Below are 20,029 nucleotides of genomic sequence, written 5' to 3'. Positions count from 1 at the left end.
CATGCATATATATTTAAGAAAAATGTGTTATTTATATATAAAATATTTATATATAATATAAATATATATACACAGTATATACATGCAAATATTTCTTAAATATATACATGCATGTGTGTGTATTTATATATAGAAAATAATTATACACCGTACACACACATATATTATGTAAAAACAAACTTTTATTTTGGATGTGATTAATCGCGATTAATCGTTTGACAGCCCTAATTTAAATATAAAACCATTATTTTAATTTATAATAATATTTCACAAGATTACTCACAATTATTTCACAATATTTTACTGCATTTTTGATCAATTAAATGCAGCCTTTGTGAGCATAAGATACTTCTTTCAAGAACAAATTTATATGAAAAGAAATAAAAGTTGTAATGTATTCTAATATATTTGGGCTGTATAGGCTTCAGCATCACAGTGATCCTTTAAGAGTACAAGCGGTTTAAAGAACAGATTAATGGATTTTTTGTCATTATGATAACTTGACTACTTAGCTGTTTTTATGTATCACTTGAAATGAGCCAACTAGTCTCTCTGTGAAAGTGCATACTGTCATAAATATGTGAGGATGCATCATTATGTTGTTGTTTTAATTTTGGTGGCTTATGAAATTAATATTTGACATATGTGTCACTACTTGAGTTCTGGAGAATTTTTTTTATTTACCTCATAGATATCATACCTCAGTGGAAGATTTTCAGTGAATGAAAATTTGAAGATGAGGGCAAGTCACAACAGATGCTTTTTTTTTTTTTTTTTTTAGATTGTTTTACATTGCATACATCACTTATATCAGTGAGGGGCTGGCTATCTTTCTTACATTTACACTATGTAAAATGCTGAAGTACTTGATAAAGTTACCTTTTACTCACCAAGGCCGTTTTTATTCTCATTTGGCACTTATTGAGTGTATAACATGTAGAACTTGAATGAACTTTGGTGTCTGCCAAATGTGAACATAAATATGAACTCACATACTTTTAGGAATCTTAACCATTAGAAAAACAACTGCTATATGTTGCTATAACATTCAACAGGGAACATCTTAGTGACTGTTGCAAGTTGTCCAGATGGTTTTTATTTTAAGACTACATTGTTAAAGCCTGCTAAGCTTTTGCCTTTAAGAAATAAAAACATTTGAGTTTATGTAATTTTTATGTAAAAAAAAAAATCATATTCAGTGTCTTTAAATACATTTTTAAATTTCTGCATGTCAATTGTTTGTAATGCAATATTTTAATTGGTGGTATTTCTTTATAAAATAACACATTTTTTTCTCTCACTCTGTCTCTTCCAACTCTCAGTGATGGTGATTGTGTTTCTACGCTATGCCCATGTGATAGAGAAGCACCAGAACTGTGTGTTAAATACAGCAAGTCTCTCCACTGGATGGATCTGTGCTGCAGGACTCATCATGGTCGGCAACTTCCAGGTACAGATTACATAAACCGTACTATCTTACTCGTCTGTAACAAACTGCTCCACTACACAGCGGCCCAGTTTTCTTCAAGGTCGGTTTAAAGAGGAAATATTTTAAGGTCATAAGAAACATAAATTCAGTCCGGTGTGTCCAAACCTTGGTGCTTGCTTATGTTTGTGTTTGCGAGTGTATCTTAGCTTGCAATTGAGTGTATGTGTATATATTAGACTGTTTGGATTAGTGTTTTTTTTTTTTTTTTTTTTGCGAATACCTGTTTCATCCATGCATGAGTGATAATTTACTCCCGTTCTACCTCGCATCCACCTCCACAGTGTTTAGATGAAAGGCAGACTCCATAAATCCTCTCATGTGGAGCCACAAGCTCTTTCGAGCCCTGTGAAACCAACATCCTTTACCTTTATTCATGAATCGGTGTGAGCCCTTGGCGACAGGGTCTTTGCAGGTTGATATGTTTGGACGTTTGGCTGAGTGCCCAGACTGCTAGCGATGTGGGGAAGTCGGCCAATGGGGGCATCACAGGTTTTTATGGGCTGGTTGCCATAGAGAAAGAGGGAGAGGCAAACATTTCTCCTGATAATGTAAGCACCCAAATTTTAACTATGTACTCCATAAGAAGATGTGTGTGTGTGTGTGTGTGCAGGAGACAGCACAGGTTCAGACTTGTTTGTCCATCCCTCACTGAAGCAGTCTGTAGTAATGTCTTATAAACTTTCATAGGCAGCAGGTGTTATAAAAGAGGCATGAACCTTCGTCATTGCAGCATTATGAACTTAACTCATCTTATCAGCAATTTTGTTATTCACTTAGTTATTTTGGTTCTGCTTCCCTTGCATATTTGAAATGTTTTGAAAATCAAGCAAAGCTACTCCCTTGCATTTCTTTAAGCTTACTCAGCTAGCTGGCCATGGAAACATTTTTGTTTGTTACATCCTGAGGACTGACTTAGGTTTAGTTTGATTACCCAAAAAGGAAAATTGTGTCATAATTTACTCACCCTCATGTCGATCTTACCCCATAATACTTTTTTTTCAGTGTAAGCTAATGACATCGGAAGCTTCGCACATTCATGTTACAAATGGCTGCACCCACTTGTACTTTAAAAATAAAGTGGATATGATTTAATTTGTACATTTATTTACATATAAACATTGATCAATGCACAAGTCAAGTCAAGTCACATTTATTTATATAGCGCAATTTACAATACAGATTGTTTCAAAGCAGCTTTACAGAGATAACAGGAAAATAATACAACAAAGTTTGTTTCCTGAAGAAAATAGCGTCACAGTCCAGCTTAAGTAAGTTCAGTGATGTTTCATTTTTATTTAATTTTTTTATTTTTTATTTTAAGTTATTAATATAGCCGCTTAGCATATGTCGTAATTTAGATATATTTTTAAGATGGAAGAATGCGGTTTTACAGATGCTAGAAACGTGGCTTTCAAATGAGAGATTGGTATCAAAGAGCACACCCAGCTTCCTAACCGACGACGAAGACTTGACAGAGCAGCCATCAATTGTTAGGCGGTATTCTAGGTTAGTACGTGCAGAGGTTTTTGGTCCAATCATTAGAAACTCTGTTTTTTCAGAATTAAGTTATAGGAAATTACTAGTCATCCAAATTTTTATATCAGCTATGCATTCCGTTAATTTCTTGAATTGGGAAGTTTTGTCGGGGCACAAAGAGATATAGAGCTGAGTATCATCAGCATGACAGTGAAAACTAATCCCATGCTTACTAATGATATCTCAAAAGGGAAGCATGTACAGAGAGAACAGCAACGGTCCTAGTACTGAATTTCGGTTTGTTTTTGACCAAACCCTATCCAAACCCCCAGAACACTTGGAATATATGACACGTGTCACATGGGATCATTCATGCGGCATTAGAACAACACCAGGGTGAGTAAATGATAACTTAATTTTTATTATTTTAGGGTGAACGATCCTTTTAATTTTTATTTTTGGGTCTATCAGAAAGATCATGATATCTGAGAAGCATCTCCAGCCTAGACCCGCCTTCATGGAAATTCATGCTGGTCCAACCTATTCTTTTCAGCTGGGAAGATAGCTTTAATGCCTCGCTTTAAGTCATTATAATGATACGAGGACCACCCGTGCTGTGTGGAGCTGCATTGTGTACTGAGCAGAGAGATCCATGTTTGGGTCGCACATGTGAGGTCTGCAGTCCATTAGGTCACGTTTACCAGGCCCCTCCCACTCTGCTCTGATGTTTTCCTCCATCTGTAGTCTGGAGTTGGTAAAAAAACAAAAAAAACAGCAGTCTGCTCCTGAAGTCCCTCCCTTCTCCTATGTTTTTGTAAGGAACATGTGTGTGGAATGTTCCTGCCCACCGCCTACCACATTGTGCTCCAGTCGGGCCTTCATTAAGATGAGCTAAAACGTTACAGTGATGCTGTTTGCCAAATAAAACTCCCTTTACTTGAGAGGAATAAAAGCTGTTGCAGTAGTGACTTGTTTTTAACTGGATTGTAGAGAAAATGTTAAAGACCAATGAAATCAAAATGAGAGTTTTGTGGCTTTTAGTCTTTAATGCCATCTGTATGCTAGTGTGCTCCTTAATGTTGACTAAATTAAGCAGATAAAAAAAGTCTTTCACTCCAGTCTTCAGCGTCACATGATCCTTCAAAAATCATTCTGATATGCTGATTTGGTGCTTATGAAACATTTCTTATTATTATCAATGTTGAAAACTAATGTGCTGCTTAATATTTTTATGGAAACCCTGATACATTTTTCCATAATTCTTTGATAAACTCCAAAAGAACGGCATTTATTTGGAATAGAAATCTTTTCTAACATTATAATGTTATAATGTTATAGTGTCACTTTTGATCAATTTAATGCATCCTTGTTTAAAAAAAGTATACTTTTTATTTTTTTTAAAGGACTCAAACTTTTGAGTAAATGTTATCAGGAAAAACTGACCAAAAATATTGATGACTCCTGCACTACACTAGCATCTTTCTTGCAAATCATGGCTCATGGCTGTGATGTAACTAAAGTCTTTTAGTTTTTTAAGGGACAAACCCTGCTTCTAGTTTCAGTAGGAAATATGTCAACACAGTAAATAACACCGTTAACTCTCGTAACGTGACTTCATGGGGTCCTAAAAGTCGTGAAGTGGTATTTGCAAATGATTTTACTTCCTAAATGTGAAATATTTTCAAGTGAATGTAATATTTAACAAGAAAAATTTGTAGTATGGGACTTTGGGATTTTATCCATCGGAAATTGATTGAACTGTGAGGTGTTCCAATAGAACCATATGGTTGGAGGGAAGAACTCGAGAGATAAGAGGACTTGGAATCTTTGACCAAAAAGGACGGTTGTTTCAGAGGTTATCATATTTTGACAGGTTTTCTTAGAATAATGTGCACCATTGAATCATGCACATTAAGGTCAAGAAAATGTACAAAAATAAGCAGGACTGTTTTTTAAAACTGACTTTAAGTGCAGATGATTGAATTGTCTTGTTTGAATAACAATCCAGTCTTTCAGTAGTTTGTTTTTTAACTGTTTTATTATGACATTTGGAAATCTAGATGTACTATTCCCGTCACCAACATTCAATACCAAAATAGGCACTTTCGTTTAGAAAGAAAAAGGGATTGCTCCATCCTTCCTGTTTTCTATGAAATGGAAGGAAGGTTACTGGAAATGTGGGTGAGTGAGTCACGGCGCACCATGTGCTGTGTGTACGGAGTCCAGAGCTACCATGATCTGACAGGCAGGAGAGGCGGGAATGAGCACGTGGCCTGAACGCCACATCTGCGCCTCATCAGCAGGCCTGCCTGCCCTTCTGGCGCTGTCCACCGCTGCGGTGTAGGATGACAAGAGCGCCAGCAGACTCTCATTATTACCATCAGAAAAAAGGGAAGTCACGTTATGCAACTCTGGCTGTGCTTTTTCAGTTTCCCAGATTTGATAGAACTTGAAAGTCCTGATGGTCTTGGAATTTAAGTTTGGTTTCGGAATGATATGGTGTGTTTCCACAGAGCTGGATTGCAAAGAACAAAGCTTTTTGGAGTGTGTCCTGTGTTGATAGGTAGAGGTGTCTGATCACTCTGTTCCTGCAAACCTGTCTGAGCTTGCTGAAAGAGCTACACTACTTAGCTGCCTTGTATTTCTTAATAACTCAAGCCCTATTCAGATGGGTCTAGTATTCCTTAGTTTTTCACAGATGTACTTTTTCATTTTAATCTTGTCCAGATCGAATGTTTTTCTCACATAAGCATGGTAAAAAATGACATGGCAAATTAGCTACAGTTTTTAGGGGTATTCTGAGAAATTAAGTTCCGTTTGAACAGGACTGTCTGTGATTTGCGGTATGTTATTTTTCCACATCACTTCCCCCAATTTATTTAGACTTTTGTTGAATTATGCAACTAAAACTAAATGTCTTGTTGCTCTGCCTGGTACAGTTGTCAACTTTCTGGGTAAAGTAATAGTTGGTGGTACTTTTGGCAGCCTACCCTCCTGAAAAATCCAGCATTGCTGAGGCCTGTTGCATGAAGCTGGTTGAACAAACTCCTAGTTTCAGAGTAGGTTTAGAGTTGACAAAACCATACAATTCCAAACTCATTTAGATCAGGTTCAGCGGTCTCATGGCGCTCGGTATAAACGTTCTCTGTCAACTCAGGGTTTGATCCTGAGTTTGTCATTAAAGTGTGACATGTGCTGGAAACATGGAACATGAGAGCGTCAGTTTCACTTCCTGTGAGAGAGCCGGTGAAATTCACTTCTCTATTGAATATTTAGAGATAGTTATGAAAAATGTCATCAATTTAAATGCATTTACAAGGCAGTAATAAACACTGCTGCTGGAGCAAAATTTTGAGAAGGTAGCTGAAGAAAATATCAATGTAACCTTAATCAGGTTAAAAGATTTACATATATAAGATTTTATTTATATGTATATATTTATATTAATTTAAATGTAAAGTTTAATATTAATAGTCAATTCATATAATAATTAAATTAATATATTATATGAATTATACAGAATTATAATTCATATAATATAAATATAATGAATAATTAGCAGCAAAATTTTGTCTCTAAAATATTTTTACTGTAAATTTGGGTGCAAGATATACTTTTTGGCTTTATTGCATCAGATATCTGTCACTTTGCTCACAGTTTTGCTCCAGTTTTGGCGATGAACACAGCTAAAAACCAATCCACCATATTGAGCCGGAAATTTTTTTCGCAAGTTTGCTCAAACGAATCTCAAAGTTACCAGGGTAAGAACTGAAACTGGCTTCATGCAACAGCGTATAGTATGTTTTGAATGCTGGGGAACCATACGCTGTTGCATGAAGCCAGTTTCAGTTCTTAAAATCGGGAGTTATGGTGGACCAGTTACACCAGCGCATCTCAGTTTTGCTTGAGAACATCATGACTGGTTTATGATGGATTTTTTTTGCAGGGTATCAATCAGAAAAAGAGAATAAAATCAATAAGAAGAGTCAGATTCCGACATTTTCTCAAAACAACCTTTGTGGTTGCAGCGTCAGGTATGATCTTCACCTGAAAGCTGGCATCAAATGGAAATTTGTCTATTTTATTTAAAAAAAACATCTTATTGACCATAATGAGTTCCTGCAAGCATGTGCGCATGTTTTATATGCGAGTGTGAATGCTTATGTTTAAATGTGTTCTTGCTGGTCCTCTGTAAACATTTAGCTACAGCCAAACTTTCTTGCTTCGAATTTGACTGGATGAATCATCCTGGATAAATGAAGCATGGTGCTCCTCCTGTGTTAGACTGTTTAAGTGTGTGTCGTTGTGTGTGTTCTGTGCATAGTTTCTTACTTGCTCTTGGTCCTGATGGTCTGACAGCTACAGGCTGCCAAAGCAAACTGTAGATTCCTTCTACCAGCCTGTAAAGATCTTTTTTCTGCATTCCCAGAGAAGAGAAAGTGGCCCCTGAAGGAAAATATACGCATGATGAATAAAATACCTATTTCAGATTCCATTGCTTATTATTAGACCTCTCAAATTACCACAGTAATTTAGTGTGATTTATAAAAAAAATTAATTAAAAAAGTGATACATTTATTTAATCATGCCCCCCGACACAAAATTCTTTTTTTGGCATTGTCAGAACAAATCAAGTTTAAAGTATCGCGTCTGTGCTTTTGTGAAGTCTATTATTACTGCTACTACAGGCAACATTCCTCACCAAACCATACCGAGAACACAGAATGGGTGGAGCTTTTCACAAAGGACACGTTTCTATTGAATAACAGCTAGACAAAGCAAAGCAGAACACAAATTTCAAAGTTGAACTACTTTAACTTCTCACAGCATCTTAAAGAGGACTGATTATGCTTTTTCACATTTTCAACTTTCTTTAGTGTAATGTTGCTGTTTGAGCATGAAAAAGGTCTGCAAAGTTACAAAGGGGCGAGACCTGGTTGCGTTTAAGTATGAAACTTGCAGTTATGGTAAGGGGTGTGATATTTCTGAAACACGCTCGAAGCGGTTGACCAATCACAATACATGATCCAGCCGATCAATCAGAGCACATTGCGCTTTTTGGAAGGAGGGGCTTCATTGAGACAGAAACTAAACAGAGCGTTACTGACAGACTGGGAAGAGAGGTGCTGCAACAAAATAAAATATTTGAAAAGTAATGTTTTTTTTTACCTTCAAGTGTTAAGACCTATTCTAGTAGACCCCAAAAACTAAATCTTTGTAAAAGGTTGTATTATAGCTTCTGTAAAAACTGACTTGAAAACGTATGTGTGGAAGGCATTGCCGTTTTCAATGTGTTGGTGTAGGCGTATACTTTTATTATGCAGTGTCTATTTTTGGGCTAACAAAAAAAAGTGTTAAAACAAGATAATTGATGTATGCTGAATTCCATGATAAGTATGCAATTAATTACATACTTATCAAGGAATTAAGCATGCACAAATTCCCTTGTTTTAACACTTTTTTTGGTTAAAAAGTTAATATCTATTGACAGCCTAAAAATAGACACTGCATAATGTTGTTGAAGCTGTCTAGCACAAAATATTTACACTATCGCTTTTTGCACTTAGTGCAAGTAGCCGCTGCCCTTTATTTTTTTATCTTTTTGGAAATCATTAATATAAACGACTAACTATTAAAAATGTCTATGCATGTATACATTTTCATAAACACTGTTGAATTAATTGAATTACTGGTATATGAGCAGTTGAGCACCAAAAACTTTGCACACATGCTCTTCAGTTGTTGTACGCATAAGAACATTTTCACGTCAGTTTCTGCGTTTATAAATCCTGATTTGTTTCTCTCTTTTGACATAGGATAAAATCCATGGTATTTAAGATCAAACCCGATCATACATGTGTTTTATAAAGGAGGCCCCATGTGTTTGCCTGGATTTCTTATTTGGACTATTGAAGTTATTAACTTCTTTGTAAACTCAGGTGTACACTTGAAGGTGAAATGAGTGGCCAGAATTTTGTCTGTGCAGAATAATACATCAAGTGTATTTCCATAGACAGGTCACATGATCACAGTCTCCTCCACTCTGCTTTTTCCCCACATGACTGGGAAGCTTATGACGGCTTTGATCGCTGTCCTTAAGCCTGAGATGCCCATAACAAACCTCGCACATTACAGAGCTGAGAACCTTGTCCTAATGACAGTGCGACTAATGCACAGGGAACTGCAGCTCAGTATTTGGACAGAAGTGAAGGGGAAGTCTTCGCCTTAGGGAAACACACAGGATATCATTTGCTGAGATAATCAGTAGTTCGCTGACAAAGCCTGGAGTTGATTTATGGTTTCCAAAGTTCCTCCTGCAACACTTGATACTTTTCTTTTGTTTGTGTGTCAAAAAAAAAAAGAAAAAAAAAGTGAAGAATAAATAACCTGAAGTTATTGAAAGGGATAGATCTAGGGACAGTGATATTTTCTATCTATCTATCTATCTATCTATCTATCTATCTATCTATCTGTCTATCTGTCTATCTGTCTGTCTGTCAGTCTGTATATCTATCTGTCTGTTGTCCCTCTCTCTATATACAGTGCTATGCATAAGTTTAGACACCCATGCTAAAGTTGACTAAAAAGAGGAATAAAAAATCATCTTTTGGAAATTGAACTTAATGCCTTAATTTAAAAAATTAGGAAAAATCCAACCTTTAAGGACACCAATTTTCTTTGTGAATGAATAATGTATCGTAAATAAATAAATGTTCTTCCTTAAAATACAGGGTGCATATGTTTGGACACCCCTATGTTAAATTCCCATAGAGGCAGGCAGATTTTTATTTTTAAAGGCCAGTTACTTCATGGATCCAGGATACTATGCATCCTGATAAAGTTCCCTTGGCCTCTGGAATTAAAATAGCCCCACATCATCACATAGCCTTCACCATACCTAGAGATTGACATGGTTTTATTTCAGTTAGCCTAATAGCTAGTTTGATTTGCATTGAGAGATGATCTTATGGAAAGTACCCCATGCCAGTCTCTAGGTATGGTGAAGGCTATGTGATGATGTGGGGCTATTTTAATTCCAGAGGCCAAGGGAACTTTATCAGGATGCATAGTATCCTGGATCCATGAAGTAACTGGCCTTTAAAAATAAAAATCTGCCTGCCTCTATGGGAATTTAACATAGGGGTGTCCAAACTTATGCACCCTGTATTTTAAGGAAGAACATTTATTTATTTACGAAACATTATTCATTCACAAAGAAAATTGGTGTCCTTAAAGGTTGGATTTTTCCTAATTTTTTAAATTAAGGCATTAAGTTCAATTTCCAAAAAATGATTTTTTATTTCTCTTTTTAGTCAACTTTAGCATGGGTGTCTAAACTTATGCATAGCACTGTATGTATGTATGTGTGTGTGTGTGTGTGTGTGTGTGTGTGTGTGTATGTGTGTGTGTGTGTATAAATATAAATATATAAATATAAATGTATATATATGGGTCAGTGACATGTCGACGGGTCATTTTTTTTGTCCAAAGGCCTTAATAATAATAATAAAAAAACAAATATATAACATCCAAAGTATATAAGGTAGTACAACTTGCTCTCTTTTACTGAATCCAAAAGGTTTTAATTATATTTTACTACATATAAAGGTATTTTAAAGATTTTGAAGTGTCAAAAGGTCATTCGGTAAAACCGATATAGTAAATATTTAAATGGAATAATATTGTTTTTAATAACTAAAGGAACTACAATAATACAAATATAAAGCAGATAAGGCTCTTTTTTTTTACATTTCCCCTTTTCTCCTTTCCCTGTGCAATGTTTTACTTGAATATGTTGGAGTGTTTAGAGTAGTCCAATAAATGATTACATTTATGAGATCAGTGATAATTTTTTAAAATATTTCTTCTGTGGTACACACTATGTACTATCTCAACATCAATGTCAAATCAGTTTTTAACTTTCAAATCAGTGATTAAACCAAATGACTTTTTTGGTGACATTTTTTCCATCTTGTAAAAAATGACAAAAAACAGTGTTAATTGATTGTACAAACCACAAAATCTTATTGTTAACACCTAGGTAAACTAAAAAAATGGTTTCAAATATAGTTATATCTCCATTCTATTTTTTTACACTTTTAAAAACCTTATTCGTCAATGACCCATATATATCATATATATGTATGTATGTATATATATATGTATACATAATAGTATATATATGTATATATAATAGTGTATGTATATACATGTTTAATTCAGTGTTTCGTCCAGTTTTGTTTTTTTAAAAATTAATAATTTTACTCAGCTAAGATGCATTAAATTGTTTACAAGTGGCGTAAAGACATTTATAATTTGTTGTGTTAGAAAAGGTTTCTATTTCAAGTGAATGCTGTTACGGTTTACACAAAAGTATTAAGCAGCACAACTGTTTTCATCTCTGATCATAGAAGACTGGAGTAATGATGCTGAAAATTCAGTTTTGCCATCTCAGGAATAAATTGCATTTTAAAATATATTAAAACAGCTATTTTCAATTGTAATGATATTTCTCAATATTAATGTTTTCACTGTATTTTTGACCAAATAAATGCAGCCTTAGTGAGCATAAGAGACTTCTTTAAAAAAAAAGTGATATTATGGACTGATATTCTCCAGGTATTACAGACCTTGGATTGTGTGGCATTCATTATAGAGTTAATGGGTTTGATTGTTGTGGGTGCACTGCTGTCCTCTGCTGGCGGTGAGAATCTGGCTCAGGAGTTGTATGTGATGTGGCATTGTGAGCACTCAGACCATAAGCACACCACACAGTCATGTGTGGCGAGCACAGCAAACTTGCAGCTATAAAAAGTGGAAATACTGCATAAACAGAATTTCCCAAAATATGTTACATGACCTTTTTGGGAATGTGATTTTGTAACTGACCAGATCCACTTACTTACTGTCCTGAAATATTTCCTTTGATATTTTTAATCCAGCCTTCATTGTTTCAAGTACAAAAATGTGTTGAATGTACTTATTTATGCATGTGAAAACCGAGTAACACTGATTACAGGTTATGTTTTAAAATATGTCGACATGTTTTCAATGAGTTTGTGTTGCAATATGTGCAGTTTTGTGTGGTTTTAATTAGTCCTTCCTAAACTGATTTGTACTGGACAGTTAGGGCTCTCTAAATATGATCTTTCCACAGCTGGGAAAAATTAAAATGAAGAGAAATTTCCTAGAGATGTGGCTATTTTTAGATAGGAAAATACACTCCATAAAGTTCGTTTGTGGTTTTTCCATTTCAAATAAAGAAAAAAATGCAGAACTTTTTTCCCTTAATGGGGTACCATGGATCTCCTCCCTCCCACACACACACACACACACACACACACACTAAACTACTTCCCCAGTATGTGACATCTGTAGTTTTGATTGGTGAATCAGTACTCACTGTTGTTTCCTGTCGTTGTGTTTCTCACAGGTGGATAACGCCAAGGTTCTTCACTATGTTGGAGCAGGAGTGGCCTTCCCCACCAGTATGCTGTTTGTGTGTCTGCAGTCTGCACTGACCTACCGCCTGGCAAAGACTCAGGGAGAATATAATATGGGTCATTTGCGCCTCTTTATGACCCTGCTGGCTTTTGTAGCCCTGGTGCTTAGTATCCTTTACATCCATATTGTTTTTATATTATATATTTGGATTAGGGCTGTCAATCAATTAAGATTAAGGCTGTCACAATATTAGATTTTTATGGTAACACTACTCATTTATTAAAATTAGTTAATGCATTAAAGGTGCATTGTGTAATATTTAAGAGGATCTGTTGACAGAAATGCAAGATCATATACATAACTATGTTTTCAGTGGTGTATAAAGACCTTACTTAATGAATATCCCCTTACATTGAAATAGCCATTTTGCACCAAAACATGTTTCTACGGTAGCCCTAAATGGACAAACGTGTTTTGTCACTATGTTGTTCTTCTTGCAAGGAAGCTAGCTAAAGTCAGTGAATAAAACACTGACACAATGATGAACAAGTAACAATAATATTCACAATAACATATCGTTTTACTGAATAATAAAGTAAACATCATTTCCTAATTTATCTTTGTAAAGAAACCTCAGTGCTTAACTGGCTACTCTCTGCTGTCTCAGACGATGACATATTTTCCTGTTGGCCACCGTAACTTCTGTTGGTTGCAATTCGCAACCTCATCACTAGATGCCGCTAAGAATCACACACTGCACCTTTAACTAACATGAATTAACAATGAGCAATACATTTTTCCAGCATTTATTAACCTTTGTTAATGTTCAGTCATGACAACTCTCAGAATCGTTTTAGCATATTATCAAATATGGCGATATTAATGTATTTGGTCTTGACGTGCTACGCTACTGCTCCTGCTGTGCAAGTATGGACATGCTACTGCTAATAGATACACAGACACACTGCTGTGAGCACGTAAGAAATGCTGCTGCATAAACATATATAAATCCCATAGCAGATCTAGACAGGTGGAGCTGGGGGAGGTGGAGGGTTTCAGAGAAACTCTGAAAGTAGGACTAGCTTACAGTGAAAATTTTGAGCAAGCAATCTCATTGGCTGCTGGGTCAGCAGAGCAGCCAATGCTTGAGCCATGTGGTAATGATGTGATTGATTGCAGATTGCAATCTAATAAAAACGTTCATGTTAGTTCACTGTGCAATAAATATTGTTAACAAATACAACTTTTGATTTGTAGTGCATTAGTAAATGTTGAGATTAACATTAGCTAAGATTAATAAATGCTGTAGAAGTACGTTTACTTTTATATTTAGTCATTTAGCAGACGCTTTTGTCCAAAGCGACTTACAATGTAGGTCTAAATTAAGCGAGTCATCGTGAAGAGGCAAAAACAACGCAAGAAGTGCTCAAAATACGAAGTTCAGGCATTGTTCAGAGTAGCATAAGCCCGAGAAGGGAGGATTAAAGGAAAAGGAAAGATATATTTTTTTTTTCTATTGTTTCTACTAACAAGTATTGTTCATGTTATCTAATGTAGTTTACTAATGTTAACTAATGAAACCTTATTGTAAAGTGTTACCATTTCCACTACACAAATTTACAATAAAGATAATAAATCTAAAGAAATTTTGGAGAAAAAAAAATCGGTCAGATTCGTTTTTAACTTTGTTAAAATGCACAAAAAATGCAAACATTGCAAATCTGCAATGTAATTAAATAATTTAAGTGTTCCCATACTTGAGATGCTTTAACAGCTTTAATCTGTATCTGTTATTTTTTTCATTGGTCAGGATTAGTCACAATATTCTCAGATCTCACATATTCCTAGAATGTTTGAATATCCCATAGTGTTCAGCTTTTAGGTTTTGCTCTAATTTTCTTTCTCAGTCATTGAGTTCATGCATGTTCTTCCTGTAATGCAGACAGGCCTGAGCATGAGTTTACTGTGTTCACTATGATTCCTTGATGAAACTTTCCTCAGGCGGGGTGTTTTTTGTCCAGGAAAGTTTTGTCCTGCAACATGCATCAGCCATTTTCGAGTGGGTCTTCTGCGTCATCATTATGCTGTTCTACGGGACATTCGCTTTTGAATTCGCTGGGATATCTAGTGACACGATGATGGTGCTGGCCCGAGGGCAGTCGCTACAGTCTGCAAGCCGAGACCACAAAATGGAGTCTCTTGGTGGAACCAGTCAGCACCAGCCTGAGAACCTTTCTATACTGTAGCTTCAGTGTCCTCCTCTCTCTCTCTCTCTCTCTCTCGCTCTCTTTCTATGCTAGAAATAAAAAAAACACTACAACAGCAGAGGGAAAGGAACAGAAAACTGGACATGGCTCTCGTACAATCGGCTTACCTTTGCCAAAGAATCCAGCTCAATTTTTGCACATTTTTGAGAGACCTCTTCACTCTCTGGGGAACTGTTCAATCCATCAGCTTCCATGCTGGGAAAAACAAAGCTCATTGCCTGGATGTGTTGGAGTTTCCGTTAGTTCTCTTTGGGATTTTTAAGTATCTGTGGAACTACAGACTGCTAGTTGGCTAAAATGTCTGCATCCATTGGTGAAACCAGAGGAACGCTACATCAGTGCTGTAGTAAACTAAACCGAAGCCTTTTGCAGGCATTTTAACATGGTGCCTCAAAACAAAAGTTCTTGTGCCAATTCCAGACATTGCAAGACAATAAATCCAAAAATGCTGATGTTTTCTGTGCCTTTAGTTGTTTTCAAAGGCAGAGATGGTTAAATCATATATTTTATTGTTGCATATCTCTGCTGCTGCATATCTTTTGCCTTAATCACCAAATGCTGTCTGAAACGTCTTGTTCAGGAGATTGTCATTACCAGCGTGCCTTAATACTGAAAACCAAATACAGATATTTATTAGACCTGTATGTCGATAGCCAAACATAGCATCTGAAAACTGCCTTGTATATATGGGGCATGTATTTTTTCATATGCAGCAAAAGTTTAGGCTGACAGCTATAAACAGCTAAGCTGAACGAGATCAGCAAAAACCTCTCGCAAAACCGGCGCATAAGCTTATCGAATTAAGTTCTAGAAGTCATGTTAGAAGCAATGAGTATTGCTGTACATTGTGACCAAATGTAATTGAGAACAGCTCTAGTTTGTCTTGAGCTCGGTGTGTTCATAAGGTTCTCTTTCTCTGTCACTGTGGAATTGTCAAGGTTTGTTACAAGGAAACGTCTAGTTGTGAAAGAAGATGCCCTTTAAGGTGAAGAATGACTAGTTAATGTGTTCACAGATGTACAGTAGTTCCATGTGAGCTGTTTGCAGACAAAATGACATGCAGCAGGACTGCAAGATCATAATTGTTTTTGTTTGTTTTGAGAGAAGAAGAAAAAAACAGATGAAGCTTGGTTTACATTGGTCAAATGTTTTCATACTACCAGCATGAAAAAAAAAAAAATCATATGGTTCCTTAATCATTATCAAGGGAGTTTTGTCATTTCATTTGTCAGGATAAGAGCCATATTTATGCTCATCAACATCTGATGTTGCTAGTGCCGTCCAGAAAACGTCTTTCATGTCATTTCAGTTTACTATTTCTTTACGCTCAGGAATTTCGGATCTGTCTCGTCACATATTTTCCCTCTGTGTTCAAGACTGCGTCGATCAACCAGATATGAGAAAAAGTTGTACCGTTTCAGTTACTTGTTTAGATCATTTCCTTCATGTAGCCGTTCCATTATCTTGAAAAGGGGACTGGGTTAACCCCATCATTTGGTTTAATTTGTTGTTTGAACCATTATCTGATGTACCTCAGAAATATCTCTGATATTGCTTAAAAGAATAGTTTATCCTAAGATAAAAAAAAAATCACTATATTCTCATGCTGTTATTTTCCCTGTGGAAGTCAAAAGAAGAAATTCGAAGAATCATTAGGCAGCTCTATTCCACACATGACAATTCAAAGTAGTGACAACCAAGTAGCTCATGTGGTGTATTTCAAGTCTTTTGAAGCCATACAATTGCTATGTGTAAAGAACAGGTTCATTTGTTATTTCACTGTTAATCTTCCCCTTTGCTGAAGCTCTGAAATCTGCCATGATGATGCATCATTCCATCAGTGCCATCAAATGAGATTTGCGTGATGCAGAATAAGGGAAGATTTTCTGTGAATAATGACTTCTATTTCAGTTGGTTCTTCCTGTATCAGAAGGCTTCAGAAGACTTGTAATATGGCACTACAGAACACATTTTTGTGCTTTTTGGAGCTTAACAGACAGCCCGGTCTCACCCCAAAACGTCATGTACTGACGGGTCTTGACCATATGGCAACATACGACGAAAAGGGTACCCCTAAAACGTCCATATGAGACGAAGACATAAACGCACCAGCAGCGCCTCCTAGCGGTACCCTAACGCATACCTAAACCTACCCATAACCCGAATCGTCACATATGGACGTTTTAGGGGTACCCTTTTCGTCGTATGTTGCCGTATGGTCAAGACCCGTCAGTATGTGACGTTTTGGGGTGAGACTGTGTTATAACAGACATGAACTGAATTTTTGAAGTAACAAGCAAAAAAAAAAAAAAGGCAAACATTCTCATGTTATGATTCACAGGAAAAAAGAGGTCACCATGAGGGAGAATACAAATGAAAGAATTGTCATTTTGGACTGTTCCATTAAAAAGGTTCAACGTGTTACTTTTCTGTGTTACCTTTTGCATAGACTCGTGTTGTTCCATGTATTATCTAACCTGTTTGCTCAAAGCGTAATACTGCAAACCTGCTGTCTACATTCAACAAACATTCACAAATCAGCGTTTAGTGGCATGCTGCAAATGAAAAATAAAACCCTTATGTGCCTTTGTTTCAACCAAGGATTGGCTCACTCATTTGGAGATGAGAAACGAGAAATTTGTTTTGTTTTTTTGACAATGCATTTGATTGTGCTGTAAATTTGCCTTAAATGTATGTAAATAAAGCAGAATCAAACATTACTCTAATTTTTTCTCTCTGTGAATGAGCAATGAACTTTGCTTAAGTCATGTAGACAGTGTCACACAATTCCTGTTAGTGGTCACCGTGGCCTTTGAGTTTGCTCAAACATTGAATTTGGTTATTCTTGTTTGACTTGTCAGGTGTTGTGCTTCAGATTTTGGTGACCTATTGTAAAATTGTGAATATAGGCTAGTAAATGTATTATTTATGCATTTGAAACTTCAATGTGCAACACAATGAAATTGTTTGGCCCATCCAAAAATAAATGAGTCATTCATTGTGTTTAAAGACATACTGACACTGGACCAAAAAAAAAGAATTTTCCACACTTTAATTATTCACAATTATTTACATGTCAGATCTTAAATTCAAACGCTAAAAATCTGAAAGAAAACTGTAATAAGATGCTTACGCTGTTTTTAAGGATTAATGCCTCTGTTGAACAAATGAGATTTCACAGTGGCTTCCACACACATCTCAAGTGTACAACATAATCTGGCTTTGTTCATAACAGAAGTACTTACACATACATACACATGCTCACTCTCCAGTGGTGACAATCAATGTAAGACCAGCACAGGATCTATACATGTAAACATCAATATTCTCATATTAATATCCCCCTGCCATTATCCAACAATAATGAGATGATGCAGTCAAAAATTAGACCCTTTTAAGACTAAGTATATGATGAGAGGAATATGATTCTCGGATCGTAGGACATGTAAAAAGCCTAAAGCTTGTAATGGTCCACAATTTCATGTCTCCTCACAACATGCTACTGAAACGCTAGCAGGTCACAGCCACGATGAAAAAGCTGTGAAATAGTTCATTTGGCTCAAGACAGAGAAAAGGAAATTACAATGTAGTAAAAACTGAAAAATGATGATTTAAATAATTTGAGATATACGTAAAGCTGAATTGTGTATGAAAAAAAACCCTGCTGTAGTATGCTGCCAGGCCAGTAGTTGGCGATATCACTTTATAAAGAAACTACACGCCTATAAACAAAACACAATGCGCATGATTTGCATTTTTGTAGATTACACAGAGACGATAACGGTATCGTTTTCAAAAACTTGCACTTTGAATCCCGTTTTCAAAAGTTTTGCCCCACACAAGCCCCCGAACCGCTGTAGTCATGCAAATGAACGGCCAAAACACACAATAAGTTGTCCATTTTTAGCTGAAAACGGCGTTGTCTAAACGGCCTCTAATTTATGATGTACAAAAAAGAGCCCTCGATTGCAGAAACTTCCATTTTTCCCAGGAAGTGATCATTTTGTTCTCTCGAACACGTGGGATGGAAACGGTGCATTATTCACTGATGTTTTAAGCCATTTTCCAATTTTTAAGTTAAAAGTGCAGTATGTAATATTGACAGCTAGTGGTTGAAATGTACCCTGGAAATCCCGAAATCTTGCGAGAGCAAGCAAGCAAGCACTCTGGAAGAGTTACTCTGGCATTGAGTAATGATGCTCATTAGCTATGCCCTTGTAGCCGAGCTGCACCAATCACATCGGTGTATCTGATATAGGTGGGCCAGAGGCGAGCTAAACAGATGACGACAGCGCAATCACAACAGTGATTGGTCGTAGTGTTATCCAATTGCGTGTGCAGTGAGATTTTCAAATGCATGCTTAGTACCGGCCCTCGAGTTGGGCGATTTTCATTACTCAATGCCAGACCCTTAATCTTTCAGATTTGGGTCTGGATTTCCAGGCTAGTTGGAATGGGTACTGTAGTCCAAATTCAAAATATTGGAGACTTGTTTCCCTCCCCCCTCGTTCTCAGACTCCACACTCATGCAGGTTGCCAGATTGAGGACATGCAACAGTGTAATTGACAATGGAAAGCTTTGAGCCTTAACCCCAATCTATATTTCTGCGTCAAACTCAGAAAGAACAACAGTAGAAATACTATTGGGTAAACTGGCAGTGGGTGGGATCACACAGACCAAGACAAAAACAGACATTCCGAAATGGAACACAATTTCCAAGTGGAATAACATAGCATAGTTTTTCAGAGAAACAAAAATTTTAACTTAGCATGTTTCCTAAATATCTGCAAACGTATTATTGTATTTTCTTTGCTTTAGTACAGTCCAAAAAATGATATGCAGCACCCTTAATTTCACAACTTGGGTACCTTATCAACCCCTAAAAAGTTCACAGTAGTACCTTAAGGTATATATTGCTACTCTAAGGTGCTAGTATGCACCTTTTAGGGGTGAAAAAAATGGTACAAAGATGTCCTTTTAAGGGTACTGCCCCAGTGAAAATCTGTTTTTCACACATTTGTTCTGCTGAAAGATTTGAGTGTTGAGATTAGAGTACCAAAAGTTTTGGTAGCACTACAGATGAGTCACTGTATTTAAATTTTTCAGGTTTACTGATCACTTAAAGTTGTCTCTATGCCAACCTCGGATAGGAAATCGCCTTTTAACACAAACAAAAAAAAAAACGACAATTCAGCTTTAAGGAATGATTGATTGTCATGAGTGCTCATGTTGTGAGGGATCTTTTCTCGACAGACTTCTAAATAAAAGACTGGATTTTCACGACATTTACAGTATATTTGTCTAATCTGAAATATAGCGTATGCCAGAGGAGAACCAAAATCAGAAGGGAGA

At 36.2% G+C, this 20,029-nt stretch overlaps 1 protein-coding gene across 2 annotated transcripts in view; it reads left to right on the top strand.

The window, feature by feature from the left end:
• LOC307149765 (transmembrane protein 150A) overlaps window positions 1-18,590 on the top strand; it is a 35,699-nt gene extending 17,109 nt beyond the window's left edge. Inside the window, exons 6-9 of one of the 2 annotated variants that reach the window (XR_013819616.1) lie at window positions 1,323-1,450; window positions 12,399-12,576; window positions 14,411-16,700; window positions 16,910-18,590. Coding sequence is in view for 1 of the 2 variants with exons in the window: in XM_079856335.1 (XP_079712461.1) it covers window positions 1,323-1,450; window positions 12,399-12,576; window positions 14,411-14,655 (551 nt within the window). In the remaining variant the exon portion in view is untranslated. Of the gene's footprint in view, window positions 1-1,322; window positions 1,451-12,398; window positions 12,577-14,410 lie in introns of both variants that reach the window. The other variant, XM_079856335.1, reaches the window with a different exon arrangement.
• The last annotated feature ends 1,439 nt before the right edge of the window (window positions 18,591-20,029 follow it).

This window comes from Squalius cephalus (assembly GCF_949319135.1).
Source record: "Squalius cephalus genome assembly, chromosome: 21".
Classification (NCBI taxonomy): Eukaryota; Metazoa; Chordata; class Actinopteri; order Cypriniformes; family Leuciscidae; genus Squalius; species Squalius cephalus.
This window is presented reverse-complemented; position numbering and strand designations above follow the sequence as displayed.